This window comes from Brachyistius frenatus, unplaced genomic scaffold (assembly GCF_029030835.1).
Source record: "Brachyistius frenatus isolate BFR_SWC_R1_liver_20210118 unplaced genomic scaffold, ASM2903083v1 Contig_373, whole genome shotgun sequence".
Lineage (NCBI taxonomy): Eukaryota > Metazoa > Chordata > Actinopteri > Embiotocidae > Brachyistius > Brachyistius frenatus.
The window spans coordinates 70001-82500 of NW_027210972.1; the positions used below are offsets into that span (position 1 = coordinate 70001).

General features: G+C 46.9%; 1 protein-coding gene across 1 annotated transcript in view; it reads right to left on the minus strand.

The window, feature by feature from the left end:
- The window catches only part of LOC138636382 (ankyrin repeat domain-containing protein SOWAHA), a 44480-nt gene that overhangs the window by 19015 nt on the left and 12965 nt on the right, over positions 1 to 12500 (minus strand). Inside the window, exon 5 of the mRNA XM_069724377.1 lies at positions 6715 to 6759. Coding sequence (XP_069580478.1) covers positions 6715 to 6759 — 45 coding nt within the window. The remainder of the gene's footprint in view (positions 1 to 6714; positions 6760 to 12500) is intronic.

Sequence of the window (12500 nt, forward strand, 5' to 3'; positions counted from 1 at the left end):
TTGTGTGTGTGTCAGGTGTTGTGTGTCAGGTGTTGGTGTTGTGTGTGTCAGGTGTTGTGTGTATCAGGTGTTGTGTGTGTCAGGTGTTGTGTGTGTCAGGTGTTGTGTGTATCAGGTGTTGTGTATCAGGTGTTGTGTGTATCAGGTGTTGTGTATCAGGTGTTGTGTGTATCAGGTGTTGTGTGTGTCAGGTGTTGTGTGTATCAGGTGTTGTGTGTATCAGGTGTTGTGTGTATCAGGTGTTGTGTATCAGGTGTTGTGTGTGTCAGGTGTTGTGTGTATCAGGTGTTGTGTGTGTGTCAGGTGTTGTGTGTATCAGGTGTTGTGTGTATCAGGTGTTGTGTAGCAGGTGTTGTGTAGCAGGTGTTGTGTGTCAGGTGTTGTGTAGCAGGTGTTGTGTATCAGGTGTTGTGTGTCAGGTGTTGTGTGTCAGGTGTTGTGTGTATCAGGTGTTGTGTATCAGGTGTGTGTGTGTGTGTTGTGTGTCAGGTGTGTGTGTCAGTTGTGTTGTGTGTGTGTGTGTCAGGTGTTGTGTGTAGGTGTTGTGTGTGTCAGTTGTGTGTGTGTCAGGTGTTGTGTGTATGTGTTGTGTGTCAGGTGTGTGTGTATCAGGTGTTGTGTGTGTCAGGTGTTGTGTGTGTCAGGTGTTGTGTGTGTCAGGTGTTGTGTGTATCAGGTGTTGTGTGTGTGTCAGGTGTTGTGTGTATCAGGTGTTGTGTATCAGGTGTTGTGTGTATCAGGTGTTGTGTGTGTCAGGTGTTGTGTGTGTCAGGTGTTGTGTGTATCAGGTGTTGTGTGTGTGTCAGGTGTTGTGTGTATCAGGTGTTGTGTGTATCAGGTGTTGTGTAGCAGGTGTTGTGTGTCAGGTGTTGTGTAGCAGGTGTTGTGTGTCAGGTGTTGTGTGTCAGGTGTTGTGTAGCAGGTGTTGTGTAGCAGGTGTTGTGTGTCAGGTGTTGTGTGTCAGGTGTTGTGTGTCAGGTGTTGTGTAGCAGGTGTTGTGTGTCAGGTGTTGTGTAGCAGGTGTTGTGTAGCAGGTGTTGTGTGTGAACATCTGTGTGAGTCCCATTTCCTTGAAGAGTTCCTGCTTTAACTCTTATAATGGCCGCCGCCTCCGATGACATCACGGCGGTGAGGAGCTGCTCGCCGTGATGTCATCGCTCTGCTAATTGAGGCAGAAGGCAGACGTGCGGCGGTTGTTGGCCATGTTTAGATGATTAGTGTTAACGGAGAAGACATCTTACCCCCTTTGAGCAGCAGCAGGTTCACATCACACGAGGTCGTCAGCGGCAACCGGAGAGAGTCGGAAACACAGGAACAAACAGCAGCTCACTTCCTGCTTTAACTTCCTGCTTTAACTTCCTGCTTTAACTTCCTGCTTTAACTTCCTGCTTTAACTTCCTGAGTGGATGGAAGCTGCTGAACAGGACGAGGACTAAAATATGACACGAACCACTCCTCCGTAGTTTGGACCACATGTTGTTTAAATTATTTCAGCACTTCGACTCTTTTAAAGACGTCAGTGTCTCGGTTTTAAAAACGATGCAAAGTAAATGTAACTCAGAACCAAAGACACCAATAAGAAATCAGAGATTATTCAACATCATCTGTCTCCGTTTAAATAACTCATCATCATCATCTTCATCATCATCATCATCATCATCATCATCATCATCATCATCACAGAGTTCCTCACGTTAACGTGACCGCTGGTACGAGAACATTAGTGATGTCACCATGGAAACCTGAAACTGGAGCAGAGAAACAGCAGATTTTAGGGAACAAAATGTTCAACACGTGTTCCTGAGCCCATGCAGTAATTTCCACAACAGAAACCCAGCTGTTCTGATGACATCACGTTTCAAGAGGGGCGGAGCTTCACTGTCCAAGACCGAAGAAGGATCGTCAGGTCAGGAGACACCAGGTGGGGTTTCTTTGGTTGTGTCACCGTGAATTGGTCCCCCAGAGTCAGACTGTCAACACCGAGTTCCACCGGGACCTTCGGAGGTGTCGGAGCAGGAAATGGTTCTCCAACATGATTCTGTGGTGGAAATCACTGCCTGGGCTCAGGAACACAGACGTGTTGAAAATGTTCTGTTCCCCAAAAGTTTGACCAAAATCTGCTGTTTCTCTGCTCCAGTTTCAGGTTTCCACGGTGACATCACAGATGTTCACGTACCGGTGACGTTAACGTGTGGAACTCAGTGATGATGATGATGAAGAGACAGCACTCTGAATACTTCCTGATGAAGGTCGTCACTTCCTGCTGCATCACCGTGCTGCGTTCAGGAACCCTCTGGAAACTCTTTGATTGTCTTTTGTAAGTTTTCATATCATCGTCGATCAAACAGCGAATGTATAAGTTAAATAAAATGTGAACAGCTGCTCTGATGAAGCTGGACGTCACTCTGTGGGAAATTAAAGAGGGCGGAGCCTCTGATGAGATTTCTAGTGATCAGATCGTCTTCCTCATTCTTACCCAAACTAATAGGATCAATACTTTACACACACACACACACACACACACACACACACACACACACACACACACACACACACACACACACACACACACACACACACACACACACCCCCACCCCCACCCCCACACATCCCCCCACCCCCCGCCCTCCTTATTCATTTCAATAAGCAGATTACAACTTCTTTCGTGTTCTTTCCTCAAGCCGATTGTTTTCTCAAAGCACTCGTTCTCTAAAGCCGTTTATCGAGTTTCACTGACACAGCGAATAACTGCCGTCCCTCCGCCCACCGTCCCTCCGCCCACCGTCCCTCCATCCCACCGTCCCACCGTCCCACCGTCCCTCCGCCCACCGTCCCACCGTCCCACCGCCCACCGTCCCACCGTCCCTCCGCCCACCGTCACTCCGCCCACCATCCCACCGCCCACCGTCCCACCGTCCCTCCGCCCACCGTCCCACCGTCCCTCCGCCCACCGTCCCACCGTCCCTCCGCCCACCATCCCACCGCCCACCGTCCCACCGTCCCTCCGCCCACCGTCCCTCCACCCACCGTCACTCCGCCCACCATCCCACCGCCCACCGTCCCTCCGCCCACCGTCCCACCGTCCCTCCACCCACCGTCCCTCCGCCCACCATCCCACCGCCCACCGTCCCACCGTCCCTCCGCCCACCGTCCCACCGTCCCTCCGCCCACCGTCCCTCCCACCATCCCCCGCCCACCGTCCCACCGTCCCTCCGTCCCTCCACCCACCGTCACTCCGCCCACCATCCCACCGCCCACCGTCCCACCGTCCCTCCGCCCACCGTCCCACCGTCCCTCCACCCACCGTCCCACCGCCCACCGTCCCACCGTCCCTCCGCCCACCGTCCCTCCGCCCACCGCCCACCGTCCCACCGTCCCTCCGCCCATCGTCCCACCGTCCCTCCACCCACCGTCCCTCCGCCCACCATCCCACCGCCCACCGTCCCACCGTCCCTCCGCCCACCGTCCCACCGTCCCTCCGCCCACCATCCCACCGCCCACCGTCCCACCGTCCCTCCGCCCACCGTCCCACCGTCCCACCGTCCCTCCGCCCACCGTCCCACCGTCCCTCCGCCCACCGTCCCTCCGCCCACCGTCCCACCGTCCCTCCGCCCACCGTCCCTCCGCCCACCATCCCACCGCCCACCGTCCCACCGTCCCTCCGCCCACCGTCCCACCGTCCCTCCACCCACCGTCCCACCGCCCACCGTCCCACCGTCCCTCCGCCCACCGTCCCTCCGCCCACCGTCCCACCGTCCCTCCGCCCACCGTCCCTCTGCCCACCATCCCACCGCCCACCGTCCCACCGTCCCTCCGTCCCACCGTCCCTCCGCCCACCGTCCCACCGTCCCTCCACCCACCGTCCCATCCGCCCACCGTCCCACCGTCCCTCCGCCCACCGTCCCACCGTCCCTCCGCCCACCGTCCCACCTGTCCCTCCGCCCACCGTCACTCCGCCCACCATCCCACCATCCCACCGTCCCACCGTCCCTCCGCCCACCGTCCCACCGTCCCTCCGCCCACCGTCCCACTGTCCCTCCGCCCACCGTCACTCCGCCCACCATCCCACCGCCCACCGTCCCACCGCCCACCGTCCCACCGTCCCTCCGCCCCACCGTCCCTCCACCCACCGTCCCTCCGCCCACCGTCCCTCCGCCCACCGTCACTCCGCCCACCATCCCTCCGCCCACCATCCCTCCGCCCACCGTCCCACCGTCCCACCGTCCCACTGTCCCTCCGTCCCATCAGATTTGTGATGTCAGAATCGTTCTGCTTTAAAAACGACAGTTCGTCTCTCGCTTGTTTAGACTGTTAGCTTGTTAGCTCAACTAACATTAGCTTGTTTAAACTAACGTTAGCTTATCAGGTAGACTATCATTCACTTGTTTAGGTTAAAGTTAACCTGTTTAAGTTAACGTTATCTTGTTTGGACTAAAGTTAGCCTCTTTAAATTATGGTTGTCTTATTTAAATTAATCTTAGCTTGTTTAAAATAGCGTAGTGAAAGTTTATAATGTTAGTAGCTGCTGTTCAATCTGATTAATGTCCAAACAGCTGATCAGTGATCTAACAGCTGATCAGTGATCTAAGAGCTGATCAGTGATCTAACAGCTGATCAGTGATCTAACAGCTGATCAGTGATCTAACAGCTGATCAGTGATCTAACAGCTGATCAATAGCTGGAGGTTGATTCACCTGAATGTATTTAAGAAGCTTCATGTTGTTCAGGTCATGAAGGCCTTTGATAAGCGGGTTATTGATCGATTGGTTATTGATCGATTGGTTATTGATCGATTGGTTATTGATCGATTGGTTATTGATCGATTGGTTATTGATCGATTGGTTATTGATCCTCAACAGATGTTTTACTTACAGAGATGAAGTCCTGATGAAGCAGAATGAAGCAGACAGAAAAATGTCAGAGTCAAAGGAAACAAACGGAAAACATGATATTAAATAATATCTAATCAATCAACGTGTTTAAATATTTATTATTCTGTAAATGTTAATTGTTCTGTAGACGTGATGAGAAACCAGAATCACCTGAAGCACCAAACTCCATTCAAATATCTGCTAATTTAACACCAGAGCAGCTGATGAGGAATATTGATCTATTTTCTGATCATAAATCAGAGCAGCTGATCTGAATCCACAACAAACATCAGTTTCAGAAACCGGATCAGGACCAGGACAGGACCAGAACCGTGTTCCTCTCCTGTCCTTCATAAGAATCTGAGAACCAGAACCTTCTTGAGGACGAGGCCCGGCTCCTGAGCGAGCAGCAGGCGCTGGGCGGCCATGTTCCCCAGAGCAGAGCTCCTCATCCAGTCCTTCTCCAGAGGATCCAGCTGCACCCTGTGGAACAGAGACTGGGAGGAGGAGGAGGAGGAGGAGGAGGAGGAGGAGGAGGAGGACGAAGAGGAAGAGGAAGAGGAAGGTCAGAGCAGCAGCAGAGAACCACAGAAGAAGAAGGAGTTCCTGTCTCTTTGACCAGATTGTTGTTCAGATTCCAGTTTCATGTTTTTAATCTTCTGGCTGTCCGTGTTTCCATCACAAACCTCGGCGTCCTCGGCGTCCTCGGCATCCTCGATGTCCTCGATGTCCTGTAGTTGTGGCGGACTGCGGGGCTGCGGGGCTGCGGGGGGGTGGAGGGGTGGGGGTGTGGGGGTTCTGATGCCATTAGTGGTGTTTATTGGCCAGCGGGTCGCTGCGAGGCACCACTCAGTCCTTTAATCAGAGGCCTGCCGGGCCGTCCTCACTGTTTACCTGATACCTCCATGATAATTACACCGCCTGACCGGGCACAGGGGGGGCCGTCCTTCAGCCGGACAGCACGCCGCGGCGGCAAACACTCAACCTGTATGCTGTGGTGGGCTGGGGGGGGGGGGGTACCTTTGAATGTGGAGTCTGAACTTTACTGCCATTAACTGGATTTTTCCACTTTAATTCAGTCTTCTGTATTTAGGAGTCAAATTACAACATAACAATTGTAATATCAGCAACAGTTTGGGGGAGGGGCTAGCCTGGCTCCGCCCACCTGATGGGGCCTTGATACCATGTTTTTTTGTTGTTGCAGCGAACATTTCTGAGATATTTTGGCTTCATGTGGGAGCAGTCACGTCCTCCATCTTTATTTACAGTTTATGAAGGAAGCTCACAAACTTTCTTTATTTGAAACAGCAGATGAAACATTTTTCATCCAGAAGGTGAAGAGAGAAAAACATCAGAAGGATTTCAAACATCACCAATTAAAAAAAACAGATCAGCGACGAATGAAGAAACTACAGCAGCCAGAAAACGGGACGGACTTTTTACGATCAAACTAATCTGAGCAGATAGAAATCAATAACGTAAATAATCTCTGCAAACGGACTCTTTCAGCTAATAAACATCAGAGTCTCCAGCTGGTTCCAGTCAGACAGCAGTGGGAGGCCGTCACAGCCAATGAGCAGCCGGCGCTGCGTACCGCCAGTGATTATGGGATATCGCCATGGGAACGGCGTGGGGGGATGGGACTGGGGGGATCTATTTCAGCCTAGTTTGTGTAGATTCTGACAGCTCGTTGCTGTTCAGCAAACACGCACACACACACACACACACACACACACACACACACACACACACACACACACACACACACACACACACACACACACACACACACACACACACACACACACGAGCTCTTTGTTCAGTTAGTTTCTCCTGAACTCACCATGACGGATGAAGCAGCGACGCTCCTCGTATCGTCATCTTCGCTCTGCAAAGCAACGCCACAAAAACAACAACCGTTAACACAGAAAACACCCAAATATCACTTTCACCTAAAATAACACAACTTTTTCTCAAAATTATTCATAAATATTTCTGTTTTCTGTCACAATTCTTTGACTTTGGTTCCAAATATAGCAAAATAGTTTCTTCTCAAACTAATACTTTTTATCAAAAATGTTCCAACTTTGTTTCTCTTAATACTACTAAATATTTCTGCTACTTCTCCTTGAAATATTACAAAATGTTCAGGAACTGTTTTCTAAGTTATTTGTTTTTATCAAACAATTTTTTTATATATTACAACTTTCTTCAACAACATTTGATGACTTTTTCCTTAAAATATTATAATTTGCAAGTTTTATCTCCAAAAAATATCAATGTATTTCCTCAAAAGAATTAATTTTGTTTCACAATAATAAATTCCAACTTTAGTCTCTCAATACTTCTAAATATTACGAGTAAAAATGTATGTTAGTTTTCCTCGAAATATGACCACATTTTGTCAAACAATTACAACTTTTTCTAGAAATATTCTGAGAATTTTCTTCAAAAATTCAGAATATTATTAACACATTAAAACTTCAACAACATTTTATGACTTGTTTTTGAAGTATTGTGACTTAATTGTCTAAGTATTACAAGTTACAACTTTTTTGCTCAAAATATTTAGAATAATATTGACATATTTATCAAAATATTCCAACATTGTCTTTAAATATTCTGACTCCAAATAACAACTTTTTCTTGTCATGTTTTTTGTCCTACAGATTCTCGTGTGATTCGTGATTCTTCTCCACGTTTGATGTTCCTGTTTAAATTGAACTGATGAAATCCACCTGGAATAATGAAGTCTGTGTTCACAGGAGCAGCACGTGCATGAATAATTATCTTTGGGCTAATTTGTTGTGTAATTGTTTGCGTTGTGAATATTATATAAGACTCAGAGAAACGCTCCCTGAAGGAGTGATAAGGGGTCAAATCTAACGAATCCACTAAATCCCTAAAAAGACGGTTACAAGTCTCAAAGGCTCCGTAAAATACACTTCAGAGGACTCGGAGAGGAAGAAGCTGCTTTCATCTCTCAACCTGACATCTTTATTTACCGTCGACAGTCAGCGTGGCAGATCGGAGAGGTCTCCTCTCAGCGTGTTAATGAGCGCCAACGATTGTCTCATTTATTCTTTCATTTCCTGGAACATGAATAAATCCCTTTCATGTTTCAGTCATTGTCTCACTCATCTGCTCGTCTTCAGTTCTCTGCTTCTTCTTTGTGTGATTTCTCTCATAAGGAGGAAATAAAAGTGCAGTCGGCTCCACATTTGGGATCTTTTCAAATACGGAAAATTTATACATTTTTTAAAGTCAAGTCAAGTCAGTTTACTGATGTATCTCATTGAAACACAACGTACGTCCTTCAAAGCGTCGCTAGACCGAATTAAAAGCAATCAGAAACAATTCAAACTAGTTAAACAAATTAAGACCGGTTTAAACTGGTTTAGACTGTTTCAGACTGGTTTAGGCTGGTTTAAACTGGTTTACACTGGTTTAGGCTGGTTTAAACAGTTTTAGACTGGTTTCAGATTGGTTTAGACTGGTTTTAGAGTCTTTGGGTTCAGACCATCTGTTTTTAGACTCTTGGACTTCTTGAGGCTGAAGCTGGTTCGTTATGACCAGACAGTCAGATGCTCTCCACATTATCTGAAGTATTTGTTAAACCCCGTCAGGTGAAAACAAACACCGAGGATTGTGGGTAATAACGGATGAAACGCTGCTCTCCTCCCAGCTCAGCAGGACGACTCGGCGGTGGAAGCTCCTGGAGTTATGATGGACGTTTACTGAAACAGACAGACGAGTGCTGGTTTGTTGGTCCCAGGAGAGGAGGAGGAGGGGGAGGAGGAGGAGGAGGAGGAGGAGGAGAGGAGGGGGCTCTTCATTTCCCTCATTAGCCATCCAACACACACTGACTAAGTGATTGTGGCTCATTGCGGAGGTGAATTAAAGGTAAGAAAACAGTGAGTAGTAAACAGAAGCTGCGTCGTGTATTTGCATTATTATGTTTGAAATGATGAAAGCTGGAGATTCACAGCTGCTGAAACCGGAGCGCTCAGAGCTGCTGATGAAGGAAGTGAAGATTCGTCTGTCGCCTCCAAACTCCGATTTAAATAGCGTTTCTTCAGTTTATGAAGCTTTTATAGGTTTGACTCGCGCAGAAAAAAAATAAAAAGCTCAAATATAAATCCTACCCATCGTATCTACGTACCGACACTCGCAACTCGGAGTTCATCAGTGATACAAACTGAGGACAAAACGTTGGACACTTTCCAGACTCAACGGTCGCCATCGTGGCTGCGGAGCAGAAAGAGAAGAACCGCCGACGTAAAGAATTTTAAAACAGCGGCGTCTGAAGAAGCCGAACACGTCACTAAAGTGTTCATGTTTCACCGACCAGCACCAGACAGCAGTGTTCTCAAACGGAGGCCCGACAACACCTGGAGTTCTGTTGGCAGGTGATGCGTTCAAGTGTTACGGGACATCAGTGTTTGACACAACACAAGTCAGAGTATTAACATGTAGGAGTGGACTAAGGGAGGAAGTTCGTTATTTTGAACGCAGCCTTAGCGGCAGTCAGATGAAGCCGAGAGAACGTCGTCTGCAGAGAGCAGAACTTCCCCTGCAGGACGAGGCTTCAGGTTCAAATCCAGGTGGTCACAACGTGCACGTCAGGACTTTCTTTTCCCCAAACTGTAACCACATGGTTTCAGTTCCCTCAAGCTCGTCACACCGATAGTATCACGAGGCAAAGACGCTACACGGTGACGCTTCCCTCTAGTGGACTGGCGGGTGTATTACATGCTTTGATACCGCGATGGATCAATCAGGTTTTAGTACCGACTCAGTCCACCTGGAGCCTCCAAGTCCCGTCCCGTCCCGTCGGGACCGGCGTTGGAAAACGGGCTGTCTACGGTCTACGTGACTTCAACGACTTTTAACAAACATCTAAAAAAAATAAAATGTTGTACATTTATGTAAAAAGATAAACAGTAAACATGCGTAGAAGCAACCGGACGGAGCTGCTGACTCTTATCCTGTTCTGTTGGGCTGCAGGTTATCATGTCGTCATCCTGTCAGGAGAGGAGACATCTTCCCTCCTCGCCCTCCTCTCCCTCCTCATCCTCCTCACCCTCCTCTCCCTCCTCTCCCTCCTCATCCTCCTCATCCTCCTCCTCCTCACCCTCCTTATCCTCCTCAACCTCACCCTCCTCACCCTCCTCATCCTCCTCACCCTCCTCATCCTCCTCACCCTCCTCATCCTCACCCTCCTCACCCTCCTCATCCAGAAGACTCAACGAGATAATAAAACGGACTCATTCAGAGTTGAGGAGACATGAATGTGCTCCTGTTTCTTCCTCCTGTTAAATGGCCATCCGTTAACATAACAAAGCCTTTCCCAGCCACTTCCATTCCTCCGTCTATTCATCCTGTCAAAACACGGCCGGCTGGCTTCTCCTCCTCTTCCTCACCCCTTCCTCACCCTCCTCAGATCCTCTGACAGCTCGAGGCGGGAGGGAAGCCTCCCACCTCTCATCGCCATTCAGCAGCGGCCCTTTTGTATGCCGATTGGCGTCCTAATTGGTGGCGTTTACAAGCCGCTCCGTCAAACCGGCGAGCGGTGAAATCCTGCCGAGTGGAGAGAGGAAGAGGAGCGGGAGGAAGAGTCGGGGTTTAAAAGGCCGCTCAGAGGGAGGAGGAGATGAACCAATAAAGAGAACAGAGGATGAATGAAAAGGTCCGCGGACATTCTCATTTTTGGTTAAATTAACCTTTTAAAGCTCAACAATCTTCTGGTGTCTTGTTTTGTTTTTTTATTGGTGGATTTCACTTAATAAAAACAGCAAATCAAGACAAATAAAAAAAATGATCTTATTGTTCTGATTTGTAACTTCTTTTTAAAATGAAGTGTTTTAATTCCCAAAATATTTCTTAAATCAGGAGACTGATCAATTTGATCGTCGGAGTGACTCAGCTGCTTTGATTTAAGTCATTCACAACATTAAAAATCACATTTCTGAAGATCAAATAAGAAAAAAAGTGAGAAAGAATAATGAGAGCGAAGAGACAAAACAGTGAAACATAGATGCAGTAAAATAAAAAGATTCAAAATAGATTGCTGTAAGGACAGAAGGAAGGAGATGTGACACGATACAATAAAATAAGAATAGAGATAAAATAAGAAAAATAAAAGCTACATATAAAGAGCATGAAGTAAGGAATAAATTAGATATGATATAATAAAATAGGAAAAAAATAGGGAAAAACAGAAAAAACATAATAATAAAAACTTTATGATGAGATAAAACATAAGAAATAAGAAAAAGGAGACGCAATGTGACAAGAAAAATGAAATAAGAACCGAATAAAGATATGTCCATCCATCCATTATCTATACCCACTTTATCCTGAACAGGGTCACGGGGTGGGGGGGCGGAGCCTTAAAAGAGATGTCATACAGAAAAATAAAAGAAATAAGAAAAAAAGAAAATATAATTAAAGAGAAGAGATCCTGAACACCAAGATGACAAAGAAATGATACGGAATTAAAAACACAACGTTATAAGATCAAAAAAATAAGAAAAAAAGACTAAATATGATTTTATCGCTCTACAGGGTTTAATTCACACGTTGAATATCAATATGTAATTAAAGATAATGTGAGAAACTAAACAAAAATGAACTATTTCCATTCAGATTTTCTGCATGAAACATTTTGTCTCTATTTTCAGTTGAGTCGTTTATTTTAATCACATTATCAATCAAACAACGTGATTTATAGCTGAAGTTCAGCTTCCAAAAATAAATGAAGTATTAAAGGAGCCAAAACGTTTTGAATTTAATCATTTTCTTTAAAAAATGGAGGTCGTATGTTTAATTTTTAATTTGTGATGAACAAGATAGAAAAACGGTCGACAGCAGCTCGAAGTTTGAATTAAATGAGATTTAAAGGAAGATCTGAAAAAAGGCTTTGAGCTGATGGTGTCTAACGAGCTCGTCCTTCGTCAGTAGAGGAACCAGATTATTCACCACCAGCTTTAAACGGACAGTTTATTCATTTTCATTTAATTACTCCAGAACAAACACAAGAATTAATATCTGATGGAAATAAAGCTGTTGGAGTTGGGTGATGCTGTTTCCCTGCAGCCTGCAGTGATTGATTACGAGGGCGGGACTTCCCCTTTAATTACGCGTCTCAGCCCTGCAGACACGACTCAGCGCCTCCGTCTGCAAATTAAATGTTCCTAAACAGTCCAGTGAGACGGACAGAAACATATTAAAGACTGTGATGAAGTGCGCTTCACTGACGCATCACTAAGCTATACGACTTAAAGGAACTCCTGACTCCTTAATCCTCCTCACTGTACGGAGGAGGTTGGAAGTGAAGCTGCTTTCATCACTGTTTCGTTGGGGTGAATTACGAAGGAAAAGAAACGGATATTCTGACACACACACCTGTGTGTGTGTGTGTGTGTGTGTGTGTGTGTGTGTGTGTGTGTGTGTGTGTGTGTGTGTGTGTGTGTGTGTGTGTGTGTGTGACTCATGTGACGACAGATTTCAACCTGAAGTAGAAAAATAAAAAGGGAAGAAACCAGAACAAACTAAAAAAGTGTCTTGAGGTCTGAGAAACCAGAACGATGATCAACAACGACTTCAAAAATCGGTTTTAACGCGTCA